General features: G+C 46.0%; 2 protein-coding genes across 11 annotated transcripts in view; one reads left to right on the top strand and one right to left on the bottom strand.

The window, feature by feature from the left end:
- Positions 1-1,923: 1,923 nt before the first annotated feature.
- Positions 1,924-15,521, top strand: NR2E3 (nuclear receptor subfamily 2 group E member 3). Its single transcript, XM_053272719.1, has 8 exons — positions 1,924-2,025; positions 3,557-3,707; positions 7,367-7,470; positions 8,061-8,327; positions 10,421-10,602; positions 11,352-11,592; positions 12,877-12,982; positions 14,208-15,521. Exons 1-8 carry the CDS (start codon positions 1,965-1,967, stop codon positions 14,338-14,340), a joined length of 1,245 nt encoding a protein of 414 aa, XP_053128694.1. The 5' UTR covers positions 1,924-1,964; the 3' UTR covers positions 14,341-15,521.
- Positions 15,522-16,974: 1,453 nt separating this feature from the next.
- Positions 16,975-21,971, bottom strand: part of MYO9A (myosin IXA) — a 168,766-nt gene continuing 163,769 nt past the window's right edge. For all 10 annotated transcript variants that reach the window (XM_053271838.1, XM_053271840.1, XM_053271841.1 and 7 more), the window contains one exon: positions 16,975-21,038. In XM_053271838.1, coding sequence (XP_053127813.1) covers positions 20,560-21,038 — 479 coding nt within the window. In that variant the 3' untranslated portion in view covers positions 16,975-20,559. The remainder of the gene's footprint in view (positions 21,039-21,971) is intronic.

Below are 21,971 nucleotides of genomic sequence, written 5' to 3'. Positions count from 1 at the left end.
AGCCAATTGCTTTTGTTAAACCAACAGACTCTTCAGCCTACTTTGTTATCTTTTTCTACCTCCTTACACAGAATAAATGGATTAGGTGGCAGATTGTGCAGAAGACGTGTGTTCGTACAGCCGGTTGCAGCTGAAGGGTCTGCTGCAGCAGAAAGGCGGACCCCCCCCCCTCTGCTCAATGACTTTCGTACAGTGTCAAAGCCTACACAAGGAGGAAGCACCTCTAAGTCCCAAAGTCAGGTCAAGTCAATAGCAGCAAATTATATGGGGATGAGATATCACAGCACTCTCGTAAGCAAGAAGGCACTCTCGTAAATATTACGGCCACAGCCTGATCAGGCTTTATAGGTCATAACCAGCACTTTGTATTTTGCCCAGAAACTTTTTGGCAGTCAGTATAGTTATTTTATAGCCACCTTGGCACACCTTAAGTGACACCTTTTATAGCCAACTTAAGTGGCACAGCAGGGAAATGCTTGACTAACAAGCAAAAGGGTGCGAGTTTGAATCTATACTGTTACTATATTAGGCCACAGCAATCTAGGATGCTGAAAGGCATCATCTCATACTGTGCGGGAGGAGGCAGTGGTAAACCCCTCCTGTATTCTACCAAAAGAAAACCACAGGGCTCAAAGTCGACTTGATGGCACACTTTACTTTATAGTTCTTTTAAAATAGTGGTCTTTTCAGGTAGCCCCAGAGACCAGCCTGGCAAGCTGCATTCCGCACCAATGGAAGTTTCTGGATTGTGCGCAAAGGCAGCCCAATGTAGATTGCATTGCAGTAGTCAAGCCTGGATATGCTTTCTCACGTCATGTGGCAGAGTGTAGGGAGATAATTGAATTGGATTTTGGAATTGTATATTTTGGCTCCATGGGACTATGCTCCACTTGACTCTCTGGCTATGTTCCCTACATAGGTTGGGTGCTTCCTGTTTCCCCCATTTTCGGGAGATGAATTGTGCCATAGCCACTGGCTTGCCTGATAAAAGCAGGGCGCTCTGGGGAGGGAGAGGTCAAGGCCTCCCTCCTTCCCAGCCCCTGCGAGTTCCTTGGTGTGGCTCTTCACCTGTTGCCTTTTCCTTCATCAATAATACAGGTCTACTCACAAAGTCAGGGCATGCACCTGCCTGAAGGGGAAAAAAAGGTCACATAAAATATTCAGGTCTGATTAGCAGCTGCCCTGGGAGGCTGAGGAGCACACCCCCTTCCAAAAACTCTTTGCTCAGGGCAGTGGGTGAGCAAAGGTGGCTGGTGCTGGGGTCAGGGCAGAGGCAGATCATATATCGAGGGAATACAGCCAGCCTTCATCTTTGGCATCCCAGTTGACGGATGAACAAATGAGCTGTAATTGACCCTTCGGCAGGAGCCCAGAGAGTGCAAGGCATGGAGGCCGCTTTTCTGAAGCGGGTGTGGACAGGACCAAGCGGGGCAGACAAGAGTCCTCATCACGGGGGTTTTGTGAGCAGTGCTTTGGTACCATTGAAGGATCTTGGCAACTTTTCCTGTTCTCCATTGTGCAGCTGATGGTTCTGCCTTTGAAGGGAGTCTAAAGATTAAGGGATGACAAATAGGCATCTGCTTACACAGCGTTAAGGGCTAATCTTCCGGGCTACACGGCAGGAGCCTTGAAGAGCAGGGGTGCTCAGGCGTGGGCACACACACACACACCACACACACACACACACACACACACACACACACACACACACACAGAGCGACCCCAGAGATCTTCAGGGAGAGCCAAGCTCCGTCTCCATGTTCTGGAAGCTGATGGTAGAGAGCCTTCCTAGGAAAGGGCTTCCTCTGGGTTGAGGCTATCGCAGCTGCCACAGGAGTGAAGCAGCCAGTCACAGCTGCCTCTCCTGGTGGACACCTCAGGAGGAGGCTGGCTAGGCACACAGCAAAGGGGAGACCATAGAAAGGAGGAGTCAACGCATCCTGCCTCAGTGAGTGATCACCAGCATGACCACCTCTCCAACAGAGTCTGTGATGATGAGCAAAGGGACCGATGGCAGCCAGGCAGGTAAGTGGCACTTCTGGAGTAGCTTTTCCTTGCTTTCCTGGCCATTCAGACTGTCCCTAGTTAGAAGTTGGAATGCCAAGCTCAGGGGATTAACGTGTTTAGAAAGAGCTAAGGAGCAGCCCCATTTAAAAGAAAAGGCATTGTTGTCACCCGTTCCACCTGGCCCAGAATTGCAGCCCTAACGTTTTATGCAGCACTTCACCCAGATGACAAGGGTCATACAGGAGGAGAGCTGGTCTTGTGGTTGCAAGCATGAATTGTCCTCTTTGCTAAGTAGGGTCTGCCCTGGTTTGCATTTGAATGGGAGACTACATGTCTGAGCACTGGGAGATATTCCCCTTAGGGGATGGGGCTGCTCTGGGAAGAGCATCTGGAGGCTTGCATGCAGAAGGCTCCAAGTTCCCTCCTTGGCAGCATCTCCAAGATAGGGCTGGGAGAGATTCCTGACAGTCGCCTTGGAGAAGCCGACACCAGTCTGTGTAGACAAATACTACACAGTATTGATGGACCAATGGTTTGACTCAGTATTAGGCATGTTCCTAAGGGTCAGCTCATTACTTAGCCCTGTGAACAGGGATTGGGCGCAAAAAACAACAACCCTAACCCTGCTTCTTTGCATGTTACCCCTGCTAACTGGGCAAAGAAGCACCTTTTAAACATGGTGATTCTCTTTATTTAGCAGGGGGAGAGTAACTGGCCCTATCCACCCTCAGCACAATACTTCCAGTGACTGTTACTGGTATCTTCTTTTTAGAGTGTGAGCCCTTTGGGGGACAAGGATCCATCTTATTTATTTATTAATTTATTATTTCTCTATGTTAACTGCTTTGGAACCTTTTGTTGAAAAGCGGTATATAGTTGTTGTACTAATTCATTTATCTGCATGCATGTTTTTAATGGCCCTTTTGTTTGGTATTGTGGTAGTCTGGTGACAGTAATTAACCTCTTTGGGGAGAGCATTCCACAGATAAAGGGAGCTACCACTAAAGGGATTCTTTCCCTGGTCACTACCTATGGATGGCTGTTGCAACTCCTTGGTATGCTTTTAAATTTAATTGTGTTATGTGTATTTGGACCAGGGGTGCAGAAACTAAGAAAACTTAGAGCGCAACTCCTCACTCAAATTTTTGAGAGGGGAAAAGAAATTTGAGTGAGAAGTTTGAGGGGGAGAAAAACATTATTTTGAGAGTTGAACATATATTTGAAAACAATTGGAGGGTGACATTTGGTGAAGGGAAAGCAGCCCAATGAGAGGGGAATTCCTCAAATGCTTAGTCGGGAATCTGCACCCCTTTTGAGAGTTAAAAGGAGTATAGACATTCTTAAGCAGCAAAAAAGTTTCTTATCATGCCTGACATGGTAGATTATACGATGCAGATGAGCTGAAACGGGGCAGATAATTCTTGGCAACCCCGAAAGAGAGAATGCAAACTCCTGCCAGAAAAAAACAGAAGGGCAAAGTTCATGATTTCCCTGACTTCCTAGAATGCCAACTTGTGCTGGGACTGACAGCTTTCTCCTCTCCCCACAGGGCTCACGCTAGTGCCTGGCAAAGCTGGAAGTCCAGTGTTGCTGTGCAAGGTGTGTGGAGACAGCAGCAGCGGGAAGCACTATGGCATCTATGCCTGCAATGGTTGTAGCGGTTTCTTCAAGCGTAGCGTCCGCCGGAAGCTCATCTACAGGTGTGGCTGCTGTCTGACCTGGATAAAGTCAGGGCTCTCCATCTTGGATCTTTGGACATTGGCACTGGGGAAGAGGGGACTTGTAGTCCAACATCATCTGGGGACCCTACTAAAAAACCCCCCTGTAGTACAGGATGGTGAAGTCCAGCCAGTCGTGCATTCCGCTAATCTAAGTAGCAGGACTGATCACACAAAATTTGGTCTCTGTAGGTAACTGGGAAGTATAATTTCTTATACCAATTAAGTCAAAATGTAATCACACACAGTGCATGAGAGAGCCATGACAACGTTATTTTGTTTTTCCTTTAAAGCGGCTGGGGTGGAGGTGATTTTAATTGGAGCAGCAGTTCTGAAAGGGAGCTGAACAAATTCGACAGGTTGATCAGTATTTCTGTACGCTCCAGTTCAGAGCCTAACTGTAAACAGTGGTTTTGTGAACAGTTCACACTGGACCAGTTTTGAACTGGTTAAGATAAATTTCATGCAGACACTTTTACTTGCAATGTAAAATGAATATTGTGATAAACTAATATATTTTCAATAGTTAATATCTTTATTAGAGGATGTAGTGGATTAAAACCTCTGTCTCAGAGCAAGCTCATGTGAGGGAAGGAAATGCTGAATCATCTGTGATTAATTCAAGGTCCCTCTGTCGCTAGGTATCGGGCAAATTTTAAAAAGTTCCATGTGTATACCTACACAGGATGGAAAAATTGGTAGTTGCTGAATGTCTGAGGATGTGTTTGCACCAGAGTAAACGCCCTTCCTTTCACCCCTTCCTTTTTCCTGAGTTAAAAACCAACTTGGAGGGGCTTATAAAAAGAAAAGAACTTTAAAAAATTTTTTTATTCAATTACTATAGACTGCTTCTGTCTGAGGCTTCTAGCTTTCTTAGATATAGTTAAGCATCTTAGTAAGATTACAAAAATAGGTTGTCTTAATGCACGTTTAAATGTTTATAGAGTCTTTTGCAAGGCCCTGGGTGGAATGGGAATACACTAGTGATTCTTATTTTAATTATGTTGCAGGTAATCAATACTAGAGCAGTATCAGGGATATACAAAGCACACACCAAAGAAACAGAAATTCTAATGCAAAGTCTGACTGAACAAACTTCCCCCTAAACTTCTTGAAGCCAAAGCCCAGGCTTTCTTTTTCCCTTGAACTCACCAAAATCTGGTTGAGAATTCAAGTTTCTTGCCCTCCTATCTTTCAAGGAGCTGCAGAGTTATTATCTTTCCTGCAGGCATCCCCCATAGCCACATGTCCTCCTCTAACAAAGACCTCCCTCCCACCCACCTGGTGTGCTGATTGGTTGAGCTCTAGAGTTCACCAGCCTCTCAGTCAGGACAGGGTTCACTTCTGGTTAACGCTTTAGTTAACCATACTCTTTAGTTAACCAGTGGCTGATCACTACAGAGGAACTATTAGAGCAAGGATTCTCAACATTGGGTCCCCAGATGTTATTGGACTTCAACTCCCATAATTCCCAATCAAAGGCCACTGGGGCTGGGGATTATGGGAGTTGAAGTCTAATAACATCTGGGGACCCATTGCTGAGAATCCCTGTATTAGAGGAAGGGGGTTCTAGTTGCCCAGCATACGTATCTTGCATAGCTCTCAGCTTTGCCACCTTATTAACAGAAGCCGAAAAATTTATACTAACACTGGCAAACAAAATACATAAAACAGAGTCATGCATTCTGCTAATCAAAATGGCAGGATTGATCACACAATTTGGTCTCTGTAGGTAACTGGGAAGTATCATTTCTTAAACCAACAAAAAAATTAAATGTTCCCCAAGCATGTTCTGATGTTAAATGTAGTGCATTCAGCAAATTTCAATGGCAGGATTGTGTATGCAAAATTTGGTACCTGTAGGTAGTCGGGAAGTATGGTTTTATGTCACACAAACCAACCAAGCAAGTCTTCAAAATTGTACAAACTTTTAAAACAAAACAGAACACTGACAAGAGCAGAAAGCAGCAAACAGCTGCTCAGATCCGTCTTGAAGCAAATAAGCAGCTTCCACCTTTCGTCTAAATTTTGGCAAGCCCTGAGGAGCCTCTATCTAGGAAGATCAGTCTAAGGCACCTACGTGCAGTGCTGCTGCATTGTATCCCCTCAAATGGGAGATACTAGGGGAGAGGGGGCCTGTCTTCACCCCTCTCTCCAGTAGCCTCTTGGAGAGAGGGAAATAGGGGGCAGTGGAGCTTGGGGGCCCTCGGGAGCTGGAGGGCTCAGGTTCTTTGAATGCATCCACTCAATCATAGCTCCACCCCTGCTCTTGAACAACCTTCCTCTCCTTCGATGCCAGGCTGCAGCCAGTGAGGTCAAAGTCTAGGAGTAGCGCATTTGAGAGAGAATGCACTCTCAATGTGCTGCTCCTGAAACTGCATGATTTGCCCCACCACGACTAAGTCAGTCTTTCTGTAGCAAGATATATTCTGGAATGAAATCAGGGATGATATTGAATTTTGCTTTGTCCTAGGAAGAGCAAAGGGGACAAATTTGCATTTGAGCTTTCCTCAGAATTCAGGGAAAGGGGGTTCCAGTTGCCCGGGATGAGCATAATTCTCTTGCATAGCTCTCAGTTTTGCCAGCTGGTTACCAGAAGCCAAGTTAAGAATGTGAAATCTATCCTAACTTTTTGTAGTGATGGAAGTATAACTTAACATCACTTAAGAGTTCAGCTCTTAACACAGAATTTGCATTTCCTAAAATTCCCAATTTCCTTTTAAAAAAAAAATTAACTTATTGTTGAAAGCGTTGAAAAAACTTGACACAAGTAACAAAATAAAAACATACAAAATCCACCTGGGAGTCTTATTTCTTAACAAGAGCATATAAAATCCTCTGGAGGGTTCCATAACCACCTTTCAGAATTATGAAAGTACATCACTCAAGCAAGATCAAGGGGAGTGGTTGCAGGGGTGGGGGAGAGAGTGTAAAACTATTGTTAACATAGGATTTTAAAAAAGGAAACCAAGTGCTAAAAAGCAATCCTCCTTGGCCAAGCCTAATGCTCGCCTTCTGTGTTGCGTCAATTTCGCTGATAAAGCTATTTGCCAGATTCTAGAGAATCAGCTATGCACTCTGAGATCTTGGGATGATTTCCAATATTTAGCACTTTTCTAATTCTGCTGCCACTATTAAAGATGAAGAGTTTTGTGAATTATAATTTTGTTTCACTCTAAAGAGCGACAAAATGGCTAACTTTAGGTCCAACTGAATGGGAGAACTCATTATTCGTGAGGTAATTTGGAAGATTTTACTCCAAAAAATTTAGAATTGTAGGCAAGCCCACTACAGATGAAGAAGGAAACCATCGCTCTGCAACCTCACCAGCACTTAGGAAGTAATGTCTTCTTGTGATGTAAGCGTAGCAGTGTGAAATATCATCAATAGGAGAGCTTAAGGGAGATTTCCTTTTTAGATGCTGAGATTGAAGGGAATCTTTGTCATACTGGATTCCACAGGAATTGGGGACTGATTATTCCAAATCAGTTTCCCAAGTCAATTTCAAATCAAAAAAGGAGCGACTGGAATGAAACAATAGATCATAAATGAGCTGCCTGCAATGTCCGGAAGCTGCAGCCATTGGCTAACTTTAATCTCTGCCACCTGATCCAGTATGCTGTCTGCTGTTCTCTCGACAGGTGTCAGGCAGGAACAGGGATGTGTCCTGTGGACAAAGCACACAGGAACCAGTGTCAAGCCTGCCGACTAAAGAAATGCCTGCAGTCTGGAATGAACAAAGATGGTGAGTAGGGTCACAGGAACATAGGAAGCTGCTGTATACTGAGCCAGACCATAGGTCCATTTAGCCCAGTATTGTCTACACAGACTGGCAGCGGCTCCTCCAAGGTTGCAGGCAGGGATCTCTCTCAGTCCTACCTTGGAGATGCTGCCAGGGAGGGAACTTGGAACCTAGATGCTCTTCCCGGAGTGGCTTCATCCTCTGAGGGGAATATCTTACAGTGTTCACACTTCTAGTCTCCCATTCATATGCAGCCAGGGTGGACCCTGCTTAGCTAAGGGGACAAGTCATGCTTGCTACTACAAAGCCAGCTCTGCTCCGCCCTTTTTGGCTGTGCACGACTTTACCTGTATACTTCTGCAATTGGTGTTCAGAGGTGGGATGCCTCTAAGTAACAATTGCAGAGAAGCAACAGCAGGAGAGGAGGCATGGACGCCTCTGCTGGGCCACTGTGGGAACCAGGGTGCCCGACAAGACAGGCATTTGGCCTGATCTAGTAGGGCTGCTTCCTGATCCTTTACTGGAGGATGCCAAGGATAAAAACTGGACCGTCTGCATGCAGAAACCATTCTGCTCCTCTCTTCTGCCTCTAGCTGTCCAGAACGAACGCCAGCCACGCAACACTGCCCAGATACGACTCGAGGCCATTGACCTGGATGCTGAGCAGCAGACCAAGCACCTGGCCACGACACGGGATGCACCCCCACCAGCCTGCTCCTCTCTGCAGACACACCAGGCCCCCACTTCCTGCTCCGTGACTGGCCCTTTAAGGCCCCAAAGCCAGACTCCCCCGAGCAACCACCGCTTCATGGCCAGTCTGATGACCGCTGAAACCTGTGCCAAGCTGGAACCGGAAGATGGTAGGTGGCTGCTGTCAGCAGGGCTGGATTCTGAGGAATCCACACAGGGCCATAAAACTGTCAGGAACTTTATGTTAAGCTTGCAATAAAGTAAGAAAAACTTAGTTAAAACGATCCCATTTGCAGACCATCTATGCCCCTGTAGCTCAGGGCAGATTTTATTATTATTATTAATTAATAAACTACTGAGCATGTTCTTCTATACTGCTCGTTCTGTAGAGTCTCTCTCTCTCTCTCATTCTTCCACTGATAAGCAAGTTCCTGGGACGTCCAAGACAGTTCTACAGTTCCCAGCTACTCTCTGACCTTAAGCCTACCATAACTTATAGCGTTGCCAGATACTGTGCGGCTGTGATTGTCATCTGTCGGCGGTTGACGGGCTGTGAACCTCTTTAGCCCTGATTTGACCCTGTAATTGCTCATGCCTCCCTTTTAATTGGTTTTAATGCTCAATATAATTTTTATTCTGGTTTTTATAGCTCTGTTATGGGTTTTTAAAACTCTATTATTTTATGTCCCCCTTTTAATGTATTGTATGCATTTTATGACTTTTAAACATAATAATAGTATTATTATTTTATTCATTTTCATTTTTAGTATTTTAGTACTTTTAGCTTTTTTAGCACTCGTATGATTAGTTCTTTTAATGTTAATATGTATCATCATATATGTAGACACCTTCTATTTCCACTTTTATTTACTAATATTCTTTAACATGTATTTTCATGCTGGTCTATAACTGTAATAAAGGTTGTTGATAATGACAGTTAAAACTTAATCATGCTGGATGAGAAAATGACATGCATACTTGGATGGGGAGAAAATCCAGTGTGCTCCAGGCAAGTATTGCTGCTAGCACTTTTGCCATGAAACCCTTCTCTTCCTGGCTTTGTCTTGGTGGCTGCAGAAGAAAGGCCACAGAAATTGCTTGAGGTCAGCGCTCTGGTTCTTTTAATTCATTCATTCATTCATTCACTCACACACACACACACATGGAAGGGGGCTCCACTGGATGCTTTCTCTCTCTATAACAAATCTATCCATTGGGGTACTCTTGGTACATTTAAGTCTAGTAGATTGGCAAGATCGTGCACAGATGCTGTTGGGCTTGTATTCCCTGGGAACTGGGCAAACAGGTACCTTTTAAAGTGGTGGTTGCTTATGTTAGCAGGGGGAGAGCATTACTCTCTAGTAGTTGCCACCACCTGTTTCTTTCCAGATTGTGAACCCTGTTGGGACATGCATTTTTTGTTTAAATTTTTTAAATGTAAGCTGCTTTGAGAACTTTGGTTGAAAAGTGGTATATGAACATTCGTATTAGTATTAACAGCATTTGCAACCCTGCTCCTAACCACACCCATTTAACACCCTGCCACTTAAAGACACATGAAATCTCTGAGCATGCACAGAATGCCTTTTTCTTGTCGCCTTAAATAAGAGCTAGTTTAATGCAGTAATGAAAGGATTAGGCCCTCCTCCCAAGGAACATCGCAAGGAATTACTGCAAGACTAAGCATCTCTCTGTTATCCATTACATTATATATTGTGTCATTCCTCTAAGGAGCTCACAGAAGCATTTGTTCCCTGCTGTGTCCCAGGTAGGGGGGGGAATGGGGGTCTCAGGTGTTGCTGAAGTACAGTTCCCACCATCCTCGTTCCCAGTGGCCTTGGTGGTTGGGGTTGGGGATGGGGATGGATCGCACTCTAGCAACATCTGGGGATTACAGTCCAAGAACCCTTGCCCGACTTTTATCCTCACAGCAACCCTGTGAGGTGGGCTAGTCAGAGATGATGATTTGCCCAAGTCCGCCCATTTGATTTCATGGCCAAATGGACATTTGAACTCAAGATTCCCCAGTACTACTCAACCACTTTGGCCATGTTTAGAAATTAAGTACTAAATTATTTAACAGCCATCCTGGGGAAAATTAAACACATATTTAAAATGTCTTGTCACCCCTACTAATGTTTGTGTCGATAATCCATAGCTGACTACCTGCCCATTCCAATGGTTCAGGATAGCCCTGCATCAAAGCTAGCTTAGCAGCAGCTCTACAACCAAGCAGCTGATGGGATGATTCTTTCTTTCACAGCTGATGAGAATGTTGACGTAACAAGTAATGAACCCGAGAGGCCAGTAGGAGAGGCCCAGGTGTCTCCGTACCCATCCACCAGCCCCGAGAACCTCTACGAGACATCTGCCCGCCTCCTCTTCATGGCTGTCAAATGGGCAAAGAACCTACCTGTCTTTTCCAATTTGCCCTTCCGAGACCAGGTAAGTTTCTGTGCCAGGCCTAGCTAATGATGACATGACAGAAGAACAGCCCTGCCAGATCAGATGCAAAGCCTAGCGCCCCGGATTCCCCACAGTAGCCCATCAGATGCCTCTGGAAAGCCCACAACAACGCAGGTATGACTTTTGCTGCTTTTGCTCCCCTGCAACTGGTATTCAAGCATCTTGTCTCTGAACCTGGTGGTAGCCTAGAACCATCAGGAATGGTATCCACTGATAGATCTGGAGATCATTCACACAATCAAAAAGTGTGTTCTACCCAGGTTTGGGAGCTGTGTGCACTCTCAATTTTTGGTTGTTTGGAAGCAAGGTAGGAGGGAAATCTGGGTAGCTTCTTCTCCTACCTTGCTTCCACATAATCACTTCTACCCAGGTTTTCCTCCTACCTTGTATCCACATAACTGAAAATTGGAAGCACACACAGCTCCCAAACCTGGTAGGACAGTTCTTGATTGTGTGGATGACCTCCTGTTTCGTTTGAGCTCTTTTTAAAGGGGCTTTAAAAGCTGGTGCCCATCAGCAGATCCACCATAGATTAATTATGTGCTGTGTGAAAAAGGTACTTCCTTTTACATTTCCTGGCCATCAGCTTTACACGATGACTCCTGGTTCTTGCATTCAGAGAGGGAGAGAAAAACCCCACTCTATCCACTTTCTTCACAGTATGCAGAATTTTATATGCCTCTGTTTCCCCACGGCAGCCAAGAGTCACCCCGTCTTTTGTTTTGCAGGTAATTTTACTGGAGGAAGCCTGGAGTGAGCTGTTCCTCCTCTGTGCCATCCAGTGGTCTTTGCCTCTGGAAAGCTGCCCGCTCCTCTCTGTGTCAGAAATGACCCCCAACCTCAATGGAAAGCTGGCATCCACTGGGATAGATGTCCGTGCCCTCCAGGAGATCATTGCTCGCTTCAGAACCCTGGCTGTGGATCCCACCGAGTTTGCTTGCATGAAGGCGATAGTGCTGTTTAAGCCAGGTGAGCTGGCTGGGAGGAGGAGGAGGATTTGGATGACAATCTCAGCGGTGCAAACACGGGGGCAACCCGGTGCAGAGAGCCGTCCGCCTCGGGAGCTGAGCGCGGCCGGAAGAGGGCCGCCTCTCGCCCGTAGCACACCACACGTTCGTGGGGAACCTGGTGCTAAATCATTAGTAGACGGCCCGATTCTGGGTCAGGGTTTCGTATGTAGCAGAGCAGCTCCCTCGCTGTGATCTATTGAAACTCAGCCCTCAACACACAAGCAGTGCAAACTCTCAGCTAAAAGAAAAAGTTAAATTTTGTACCTAGGGAATGCAGATTCTTAACACAGAGGTGATTCGGCCTGCCCCCTGTAGTTTTGTCTCCTTCACTTGATCCAAGGGGCTAAAGGTTGCACACTCAGAATTACCACCCCGCCCTTTATCCTCAGAACCAACCTGCAAGTTAGGTGAGGTGGAGAGACAGGTTCTGATCCAGAGCCATAGTGAGCTTAACCAAGGTTAACCAATGTTAACATAACTTTAACCAAGGTCTCCCTAGCTGGAGATTCTATCCACATAACCTCACATTGCTTCTCCCATTGTTTAAGCCGTCTCATGGAGTGAGTCTAGCCCGGCACATGTCTGCTCTGGTCACAAACGCACTTGGCTGCTCAGCACAGCATGGGCCTGTGGCGTGGCTCAGTGATATCACCACCCAGGCTAAAGAGGATTTAGGGTCCTCCGGGGGTGTGGAGGCCCTGGACTCCAGCCCCGAAGTCCAGGGGTAAGAGCACCTCTGGACTGGATTTCCAAAGGAACAGCAACATCTTGTTTCTCAAGTGTTAAGAGTTGCGCCCCTCTGGTAGACTGGAAACTCTCTCCTGATGTGTCCGCAAACCAGCACAGGCTAGTCATTTGCTGGTTATCTGTGTGGGCTGGTCATTCTGCCTTGTGACTGTGCTGCTCAAGTTAAAACTGCACAACACTTCTCTGATGGGCTGGGGTCACCAAACCCTAGGGCTGTCTTTGATCTCTCACCCTTTTGCAAGGATCTTCCTGTGGGTCTACCCCATATCTTAGTGTGTGGGGGCATGTGGGATTTTGGGCTATGCCCCACCTGCATGGTACTTGGTATTGGCAAGCTCCTGGCACAACTCCCCAGGCTTCCTCCAAACAGCATTGCCTGGGCATCCTTTCCTGCCCAGATCCACTCGGCAGTCAGGTGTGCCTTCAAACACATTTCCAGTAAACCAGACAAATTGGTTTCAGTACAAGCCACTTCAGCATTTTTATTATTTTGCAGAAACACGAGGCCTGAAGGATCCAGAGCAAGTGGAGAATTTGCAGGATCAGTCCCAAGTGATGCTGGGACAACATAACCAGATACATTATCCCAGCCAGCCTCTCAGGTACCTGCCCCTACATTTCTTCCTTAGGGTTCTCTTCCCAAAACCTTCTCCCCGCTTTTGAATGCATTCATTTTATTTACAATATTCCCACCCCCCATTTCTTGATGGTCCATGGTGGCACACACAGAGCTGGTCTCCCATCCAGACCCTGACCAGACCCAAACCTGCTTAGCTTCAGCAAGGCTGTTGGCATCATGGGTCTACAACCTGCCCTTTTACACCAATCTTAACCCTGGAAATATGTAATGGGATTATCTGTTAGAGCAACCAACTCCTCTTGCCCTGCTCTGCCGGAAAGGACCCTGTGCCTTTAACAGCGTGAAAAACAGAAGAGTAAGAGTCGAAGTCTTTGCTGGTATGGAGCTACTGATGCAGGCACAGGAGCACAGGCCACAAAGAAGTTGGCAAGCCTACTAAGAATACAGGAAGCTGCCTTATAACAAGTCAGAGAACTGGGTCCATCTAGCTCAGTACTGTCTACACCAAGGCTGCTCAACTTCAGCCCTCCTGCAGATGTTGGCCTACAACTCTCATAATCCATGACTATTGGCCACTGTGGCTGGGGATTAGGGCAGTTTAGTCCAAAAACCACTGAGGGGAGGGCTGTTGAGCAGGCCTGGTCTACATTGACTGACAGTGCCAAGGTCTGGAGCCTTACCTCCAGATGCTACCAGGGATTGAAATTAGGACCTTCTGTGTGTAAAACAAATGCACTGCCACGGGGCTACAACCCCATCCCTTCAAGTAGTGTAGTAGAGAGCACGGAGACTCTTGCAGGTCAGATGGACCATTGGTTTGGTGTATACAAGGCAGACCCAGATACCCAATACAGATATGAGCCTCCAGCAAAATCACTAGCCCTGGAGTTTCTGTCTGCCAAGGATGCGCCGACACTGCTGGCGGGGCCAAGCGGAGACTCCAACTCCCAACTTCCCTAGCTGCAGTTTATTTCAGCTGGAGAAGATGGGAATTGTAGTCCAACAACAGTGGGACCGAGTCTCAGGTTTGCCACCCCAGCAGAGGCCTTTGTGATCCCTGGCATCTTCCGGTAGGGCTGGGAAATGCTCCTGCCTGAACCTGGGAAGCTGATGCCAGTCACTGCAGACAATACTGAGCTAGACGTACCAACGGTTTCACTCCGCACAAGGCAGCATCCTAAGATAAAGCTTGTTCCCTAATAAGAGCCAACTGACCGACTGCTGTCGCTTCCTTCTCTTCCGGGCAGGTTTGGAAAGCTGCTGCTGCTCTTGCCTTCGTTGAAGTGCATTTCCTCAGAGAGGATCGAACTCCTCTTTTTTCGCAGAACCATCGGGAACACGCCCATGGAAAAGCTGCTCTGTGATATGTTCAAAAACTGATAGGCTCCTCAGAGGAGGAAGTGAGGCCCTATGCAAACATTTCTACTCAAACCCTGGGTCTGAGAAGGCAAGGAGTAGGAAGAGGTTCTTGTCACTCTCCTGTTGGCCTTTGGTTTGTGGTAGGATCCTTCACGTTATAACTGCAACGCGGGTATATGGCGAGGAAAGTAAGTGGGATCTCAACATGTAGAAGTTGCTAATGTTCTAAAAAGAGAGTTACTTGAAGTCCAAAGTTCAAGATCCCTCCCTCCCAGTCTCAAATTGAGGGGAGGACTGGCTGCATAAGGGGAAATGCACTTTGTACATGCTCAGGGAGACTGTCCATATTCCAGGGCTGAGTCCTGACCCTCAAAACAGATGCCGGGACTCAGATTTGCGCTCTTATAACCATCACCCAAGCTTCTACAAAGCTATGCATGTTAATGGGGGACGCAGAGAGGAATTTCCTTCGAGATAATCATGTACACTAGGATGCAGGAGGATTTTGCACTGTCTTTCTAGAAAAAAAGAACACCGTGGAAGTGTGTAAAACCTTCACCTTGATCAGACAAATGCAGCCAAAGTGCCTCCTGCTAAAAGACATCAAACCTCTGCCAGCCTCTTAAGATGAGCCCTGCGCTTGTGATAGGAATGAGCACAGGGCCTAGTTTTGGCTCCCAGAAAATACTCATTTGCGCCACTTTCCAAGCGATGCAAGTTGTCATGAAATGACTTTTTTGGGCTCCTCAACCTGGAAAAAGGAGAGATCGGCAAGATACAGGTGGAAGAATCCTTTCTTAGCTCAGTTTCCAGACTTATGAATGGGGACTTTTTGCTGGCTGTGGACTTTGTATATATATCAATAAACTGGCAGATTGTCTTTCCCCTCTTAATCTCACCCTTTCCTGCAGTTCTGCCACACACATCTCCATCTCCAGTGGAAAGAAAAGTTTAATCCTTGCTTGTTTCATCCTTATGCAGAGAGTTCTGGGCATCAGTTCTAGATTAGTGGATAATGATTGTCTGGGCCCAGGCACCTCCTTGCGGTTGCTGTCCAACCTCAAATCAGCACGAGAGCCCGCACAACTACTACTAAGAATACTTGCATACTGTTCACAAAAGTTCTCGAAGCAGTTTGCACAGAAATACAAATGAATAGGATAACCTTATTTAGCCAAACACTTTAATTTTAATCCCTCTAAATAGGAAGGTATCCTTTGAGCTAAGTTTAGCTCTGCTTTAGTTTCCCTTTCTAGAGAGTGTGTATTCTCAAACTCTTGTTCAGAGTTAAAAGCCTTAGAATCAGCATTTAGAAACCCTAATGTATACATCTGGCTTGGAATCTAATGCATCTGAAGTATTCTCAAATCATTAATGCAGATCAGAATGATCCCTTGCACTTTTAATTTCTTTCTGGGAAGAGCAGAATAAACTTACCCATTGTTGCTGCTGCTGCAGCTGCTTTAATCTATTTTAGGCCATTGTCAAAGGAGTCACTAACAAGTTAATGTCATGCACTGGCCTGGGATCACAGTATCGAACTGCCACCCTTCCTCTGATCCTCTTCATAGACTGTGGACGTGGCCTCAGAAGTGCTGGTGAGGGGTTAATTGTCACCCTATTTCTCTACCAGATGTCAGGGAGAGGGGTAAGACTGCTCCTTACTGGGAGACTCTAGGTCCAAATCTCTCCAGACCTCCTCATCCCTGACTATCCAAAGCCTAAAATAAAGCCCTGCAATCAGGGCAACCCCAAACACCCCTCCAGTGTAGCTGCCTGCATCCTTCCTTCTTCAGCTGTTGCCTGTCTTGCCAGCTGTTGAGGCCCTGCCTTCTCCTCTTGGCCACTAGGAGGCAACCTGTTGGGCGATGCTGGCCCATCCACTTGTCTGTGGGTTCCTGGCTCTCCCTGGCAATTGTGAAGGGTCCCAGCTGACTTTGTCTATACCCAGGGGCTGCATTGCCTCCGTCTTCTTGGCCCCCTGACTGGGTGAGTACTTGGGCCCGCCCGTGGCCAGCAGGAAGGCCCGACAGTTAATATAGGAACTTGGGTTCTTGAAGATGGGAATGGGAGGGACAGTATCTGGACATATGGGTCTGTCCTTACATCCAGTTTGCGAGCCTGAATTCACAGACTGCATCTGAAGCAGATTCGGTCTCCCCAAACTAGCTCATAAGGAAGTGCTTGCAAATGAATACTCTTTAACTGGAACAGTAACTTAGCCACAAACACAAAGCCAAGCTATACATTTAGCAGAACCACACAGTAGAGTCCTCCTGGGAGGAGATGAATCATATGTCTGAATATTCTCCTGGGTAAAAAGCTTCCTGTGTGTAGGAAAAATCAGCATATTAGGAAGGAAAGATTTGAGTATTTCCTCTACCATCTGCTAGAGATGCTACCAACATCCCTTCCTCTCACCTGCAGACTGAAATTGTGTGGTTCCAGAAGCAAGCCCCACATGGCTGCTGAATGTTAGATCAGCCTTAACATTTGTCCCAGGGGTGGTGAAAAACATTTTGCTTATCTGCAAAGCAACATCACAGTAACATTTTGCTGCTCTCTTCTCCTCGTGTTCCCCAAATACAGAAAAGCTTTTGTGCAGATGGGTGGCTCTAAACATTACTGAGTGTGGAACACAGCAACGGTGATCACTTTACTTTTCAATGCTTTGTTCTTTAATAAGCTAGGGGTTATTTGTTCATAAAGTTGTCTTTGTACAGCCATATAGTATTATATTTACGAAATATTACACAAATTGCACTTTAAATATGACGGCCTTGTTCCAGAAAAGGTAAAAATAAAACCGGACAATAAAAAAAATTAAAGAGAACGTTCCAGACATGAAAATTACAGCGTGTCAGCCGATGGCGTAACCTCACGCCAGCCCGGCTCAGTGAGCAAAATAAAGCATTTTTTCCTTGATAGAATTCCTCTTTAACAGGTAAAATTTATAGAGAATGACACAGGACAATATATCCTTTTACAATACATAGTCTGCTTTTAAAATTTACACTCAGTATACTTATAAATTACTTTAAAAATTTCCATTAAAAATAACTATATGCAGCCAATGTCCTTCCTAGTGGTGAGTACATTCACTTAATACCATGAGTGGAATAAATTCAAGATCTCATTTGCTTAAAGGCTGTACAGGGGCAGGACAGGGAAGGAGAGAAGGAAGGAAGGAGAGAGAGAGAGACACTGGGGTCTGGAAGACAGGCATCAGGCAGAAACGTGGACGGGAAATGGAGCTAGAGACTCTTCTTCCTGTTGTCCGTCTTCAAAATAGCTCAACAACTGAAACCAAAAGATACTACTGTCTCCCCCCACGCCACTGCTGGCCTTGCATTGGAAGAAAAGGGAACCAGACCCTTGGAGTGTATGCAAAGCCCAGCACTTTCCAGCGCAGAAACTGGCTGAGGATTCTTTTCAGAGGATGGAAATCAGGCTCAGGAGGAGACAAGTTTCCAAAGATAGCATCTTTGTGCACTTGCAAGGATGGCTGAAACAGAAATGAGCAGCTAGTGAGTGCATGTGAAATGTGCTGACTGTATCATGAGGTTTGGGGATAAGGGTGGAGGGGAGGAGAGTATAGCTTAGGCTTCAACTTGTTTGGACTGCAGAGGAGGCTGGCATTTCCAGCTCCAAGAAAAGTGGGTCTTGGCGGTTTGGACTAGATCCATGATCTTGCTGCTCACTAACCCCTACTAGGGAGAGTTCCTTTCCCCTTTATCAGAGCTTGTCAGAACTGTAACAAATCATGGACCTGAGCCCATGAAAAAGCCTGCTGGAACTGTGGGGAGCTTTCAAAGATACTGAGTATATCCCCTCACTGGCCAAGACTCCGGGTGGAAGTGAGATATTTCTTGAGACACAAACCAGACCCTGCTTAGGTTCGTACAAGCATGTTTGGTGAATGGGATGGTCCCAAGAGCCACTTTCTGACCTGTTAACAGAAATTAATGCAGCAGGATTTGATCGGATAAGAAAGGCAAGGTGCTTAGAAGCATTTTTTTTAAAAAGAGCAAGCTGGAAAATCACCCCGACAGTGATGAGAATTCCAGCTGTAGAGATGCCTAAGAAGTATTCACTCCTGAGCAGAGAAAGACCCCAAGGTGATTGATCCTTGCGAAACCATATTGGCAGGGCTCCGGAACCAAGCAATCTCCTGAGGGACAATCTGACTTGAAGCAGGAAGGACAAAGTTGGGATTCCTCCATCAGCAGCTAGAAAATGTTTATAGACTTAATACAGCAAGCACCATCCAAAATAATTCAAGGGACAGCTTGAATTCTATAATAAGGCCGCTTGAGAGCAATGCTTCCCATTCTGGATAATGGAGATGCTACTGATTGAACTCAACTTTATTACAGATTTTCTTGACTTACAAAAGCAGTCCAACCATGGCTGAGTGCACTAAGATCTGACCCTAGACAGTACCAGAGCATTGAAAACTAGGTTCCAGTTGCAACTTTCATGCCATCAGTGGCAGTGGGCAAGCCTTTCCAGTCTCCTCTGGAATTTAAAGGACCTCAAAGCATATTTTGAGCAGTTGTTGAACCACTAAACTGCCACTTCTTTTCAATCATCCCCCACAGACTGCAAAACAGACATAGGTCAGGATCTGCTGCTTGTTAATCGAACTAAAGGTGCAAATTGGTTGCATAGGACATCAAAGTGCCCTGATAAGAGTGCTCATCTTACATTTCAAAAGGGGTATTTTTAAAAAAATGCAGCTGCATTGTGTGTGGGTGGCACAAAAAGATAGCTAGATGAACAGCCCCTTCATCCCACTCAAACTCCTTGGCCATGCAGTTGTAACAAGACAATGGTGCAATCAGAGGCTCTGAAAAAGGGTTCTTCTAGAAAGACAATCTTTTCTAGACATATGCCCTACTGTCCAAATTAAAAGGAGGAGCCCTTCCCACATTCACAGCAATGCAATCACAATGATGAACTCCTGGATGATCAAACTCCAGGTCTTAGCAGAATTACCTGATGAGATACCAGAATGAAAAATGATGTTTTGTTGTTCTGTATTGCAAAGACCTCAGATCTAGTTCTAATATTCCTTCCCTTCCCTCCCTTTACCTTCCTGGCTTAAACGTCCCACATTGTGGAAAAAAAGTTTAAAAAAAAACCCATAAAAAGTTTTATTTACATTGAACTTCAGTAACCATAATACTAACAAAGAGCTTCAAGTAGTCTCTGATTTCTTTATGTCTTTGTTTAATACTGACGTTCAGAGTGAGAAAAGTGATATCAAATCACATTTTAAATAAAACTGATTTGGACCGTGGCCTCTCTGACTGCTTCTCCACATATGTTGCATGAGTAAAACAGTTTGAGAGAGTGTGACCTTTTCTTGCCTGTCACGGCCTGCTGTGGAGTTTTTTGCTCCGCTAGTAGCACAGAGCGTCTGGGATGAAGTCAGAAAGACAAAGGGTGCTATTCCTATTTTTCTTTTTCTTTTGGGAATCCTATCCTGTGTCTTGACCACAGGACACTTGTCATGGTTATGGCTACTGAAAATTTAGCACAGATATTTGGCTTTGACCTACCTGGAATCAAACTGGCATTGGTTATTCTGACATTGTCAACAACGGAATAAAATCCCAGACCAATCTCTTTTCCACCACAGGAATGGTCCTGGGGGTTGTCTGAGAAGTGCTTGAATGGGAATGAGCACATTTCTAGCATTTGACAACACCATGGAGTGCATTATAAATAGTTCTGAACAAAGGGCTCAGCCTCCTCTTTGCTGTAGTTCCTTCTAAGAAGGTTCATGCTTATAATCCCAGTGCAAAAACTCAACCCCAAAGTCAGCAGCTTTGACAATCAGGGTCAAGAGCAGCTCCCTGAAATCCAACTGTCCCACCGGCTCACACGGTCCCTTTTCCACAAAGATGGAGCTAGGGTAAGTGTAAGAATGGCTCACCAGCTTCACTAGTCTCACTACAAATTCCCCGTCTGGCGTGCCAAGCAAGTTCTGAGCTCCAAAAAGTGAAAGACAACTAAGGCCACAGCTGAACCTTCCTCCACTGGTTTTCGTCAAGCGACTGCCTCCTCTCTTCGGCACCGGCAATGCAACATGGGAATCCCGATCGATGAAAGGGGATAAGCTGACTTGGGTGACTGGCAGCAGTTCTACAATGGAGGCGGTGGCTGCAGGTGGTACTGATGTGCAAGGAAAATGGCGAGGATGAGATGCTGTCCCCTTGGCTGTCACTGACCAGCTCACACCATGAACTCATTATTTCCAAGAAGCACCAGCTGCTGTGGACTATTGAAATCAGCAGAATCAGGGTGTCTCTTCCGGCCTGTCCCAGCAGCCCCCTCTGGGAGCTCTTTGGCTTTGGGGGGAGAATTTTTCACATTCTTCAGTTTCTGCTTGCCCTTCTCGGGATTGAAAGTCCCTCTGGTGGTGAACTGTGGCCTGTCATCCAGACCCTTCACATGCCCTGGTGATCTCTCGAGTGCTGTGGCACCCCCAGAGGGAACTGCCCGGTAGAAAGGCGATTTCGAGTATATCTGAAATCGTTTCCTAGTGACGTGAGGTAAGCAGGAGGAGGAGGAGGAGGGAGACAGGGATGGAGAAGAAACAGAGGTGTCCATCGAGTCTATAGACTCCTGCTGCTTCCTCAGATACCTTCGGGATTTGGTGGTGGTGGGCTCTGCTTTGATGGATCTCACTGAGGCAGGCGTCAAACTTCTCTCTGGCCGGGAAAAGGTACAAGAGAAACTAAGAAATTATTGTACATACACAATGACGTAAAACCAACTTATATGGGGAAAAGAAGGAGCATCAAGTGTGGCTGAAATGGAAACACACACCACCACACTACTTCATTTCTAGAGCCAATGGTCAAATCAAACCACTTTGGCCACTGTTCGTTCTCTACAAATTAAGTCACCAAAAGGTGATTTTGAGGATTTTTCAAAATACATGTACTCTGTAGACAAGATCGTGCTATTTAACTCAGTGAAGCAAAGTAACTCTGGGAAAGAAACATGGCGGAAGCTAGCAGGCATACAAACTACAGAGCTGACTGTGGATGGTCCCTGCCCCCAAGTCTTATTTGTCTGGCAAAATCTGAAGGCCTTCACCATTGGTGAATCCCAGAACATCTCCCATCAAATGTGTATGCTGCAGTATATAGACTCCTCTACCTTTGCAGGAACTGTCCATACATTTAGACTTTTGTCTGCAACCATGGAGTTTTAGAACAGTAACTGTGGTACCCCAGCAGTGCTCTTAGGCAGCTACTGTGACCCTGGCCTCCTCACACATTTAATTCCCCCCACCACACCCCAGGGGTTTTCCTCAGTACCTTGTAGCCATCATCTTGGTTTCCCACAATGCCCCGAATATCGCATAGTTCTGAGGCATTGTGAAGAAAAATAGCAACAGCCACAAAAACATGGAAGCTCCCATTACTGGCAACCATTTCCCCCCTCACAATGTCTAGGGTACAGTGGGAAATCAAGATGGCAGCAGCCAGATGCTTAGCATTGGGAGGCTAGTGCCCATTGCCTCTGCCACCAAGTAAACTTCCCAAGATGCTCACCAACCTTACTCACCAGTGTAAGATGGGACTCACTGGATGATACTTTGCCAAGGCCCCCTCAACCCTGGAGTCAGCCCTGTA

Source organism: Hemicordylus capensis, chromosome 10 (assembly GCF_027244095.1).
Source record: "Hemicordylus capensis ecotype Gifberg chromosome 10, rHemCap1.1.pri, whole genome shotgun sequence".
Lineage (NCBI taxonomy): Eukaryota > Metazoa > Chordata > Lepidosauria > Squamata > Cordylidae > Hemicordylus > Hemicordylus capensis.
This window is presented reverse-complemented; position numbering and strand designations above follow the sequence as displayed.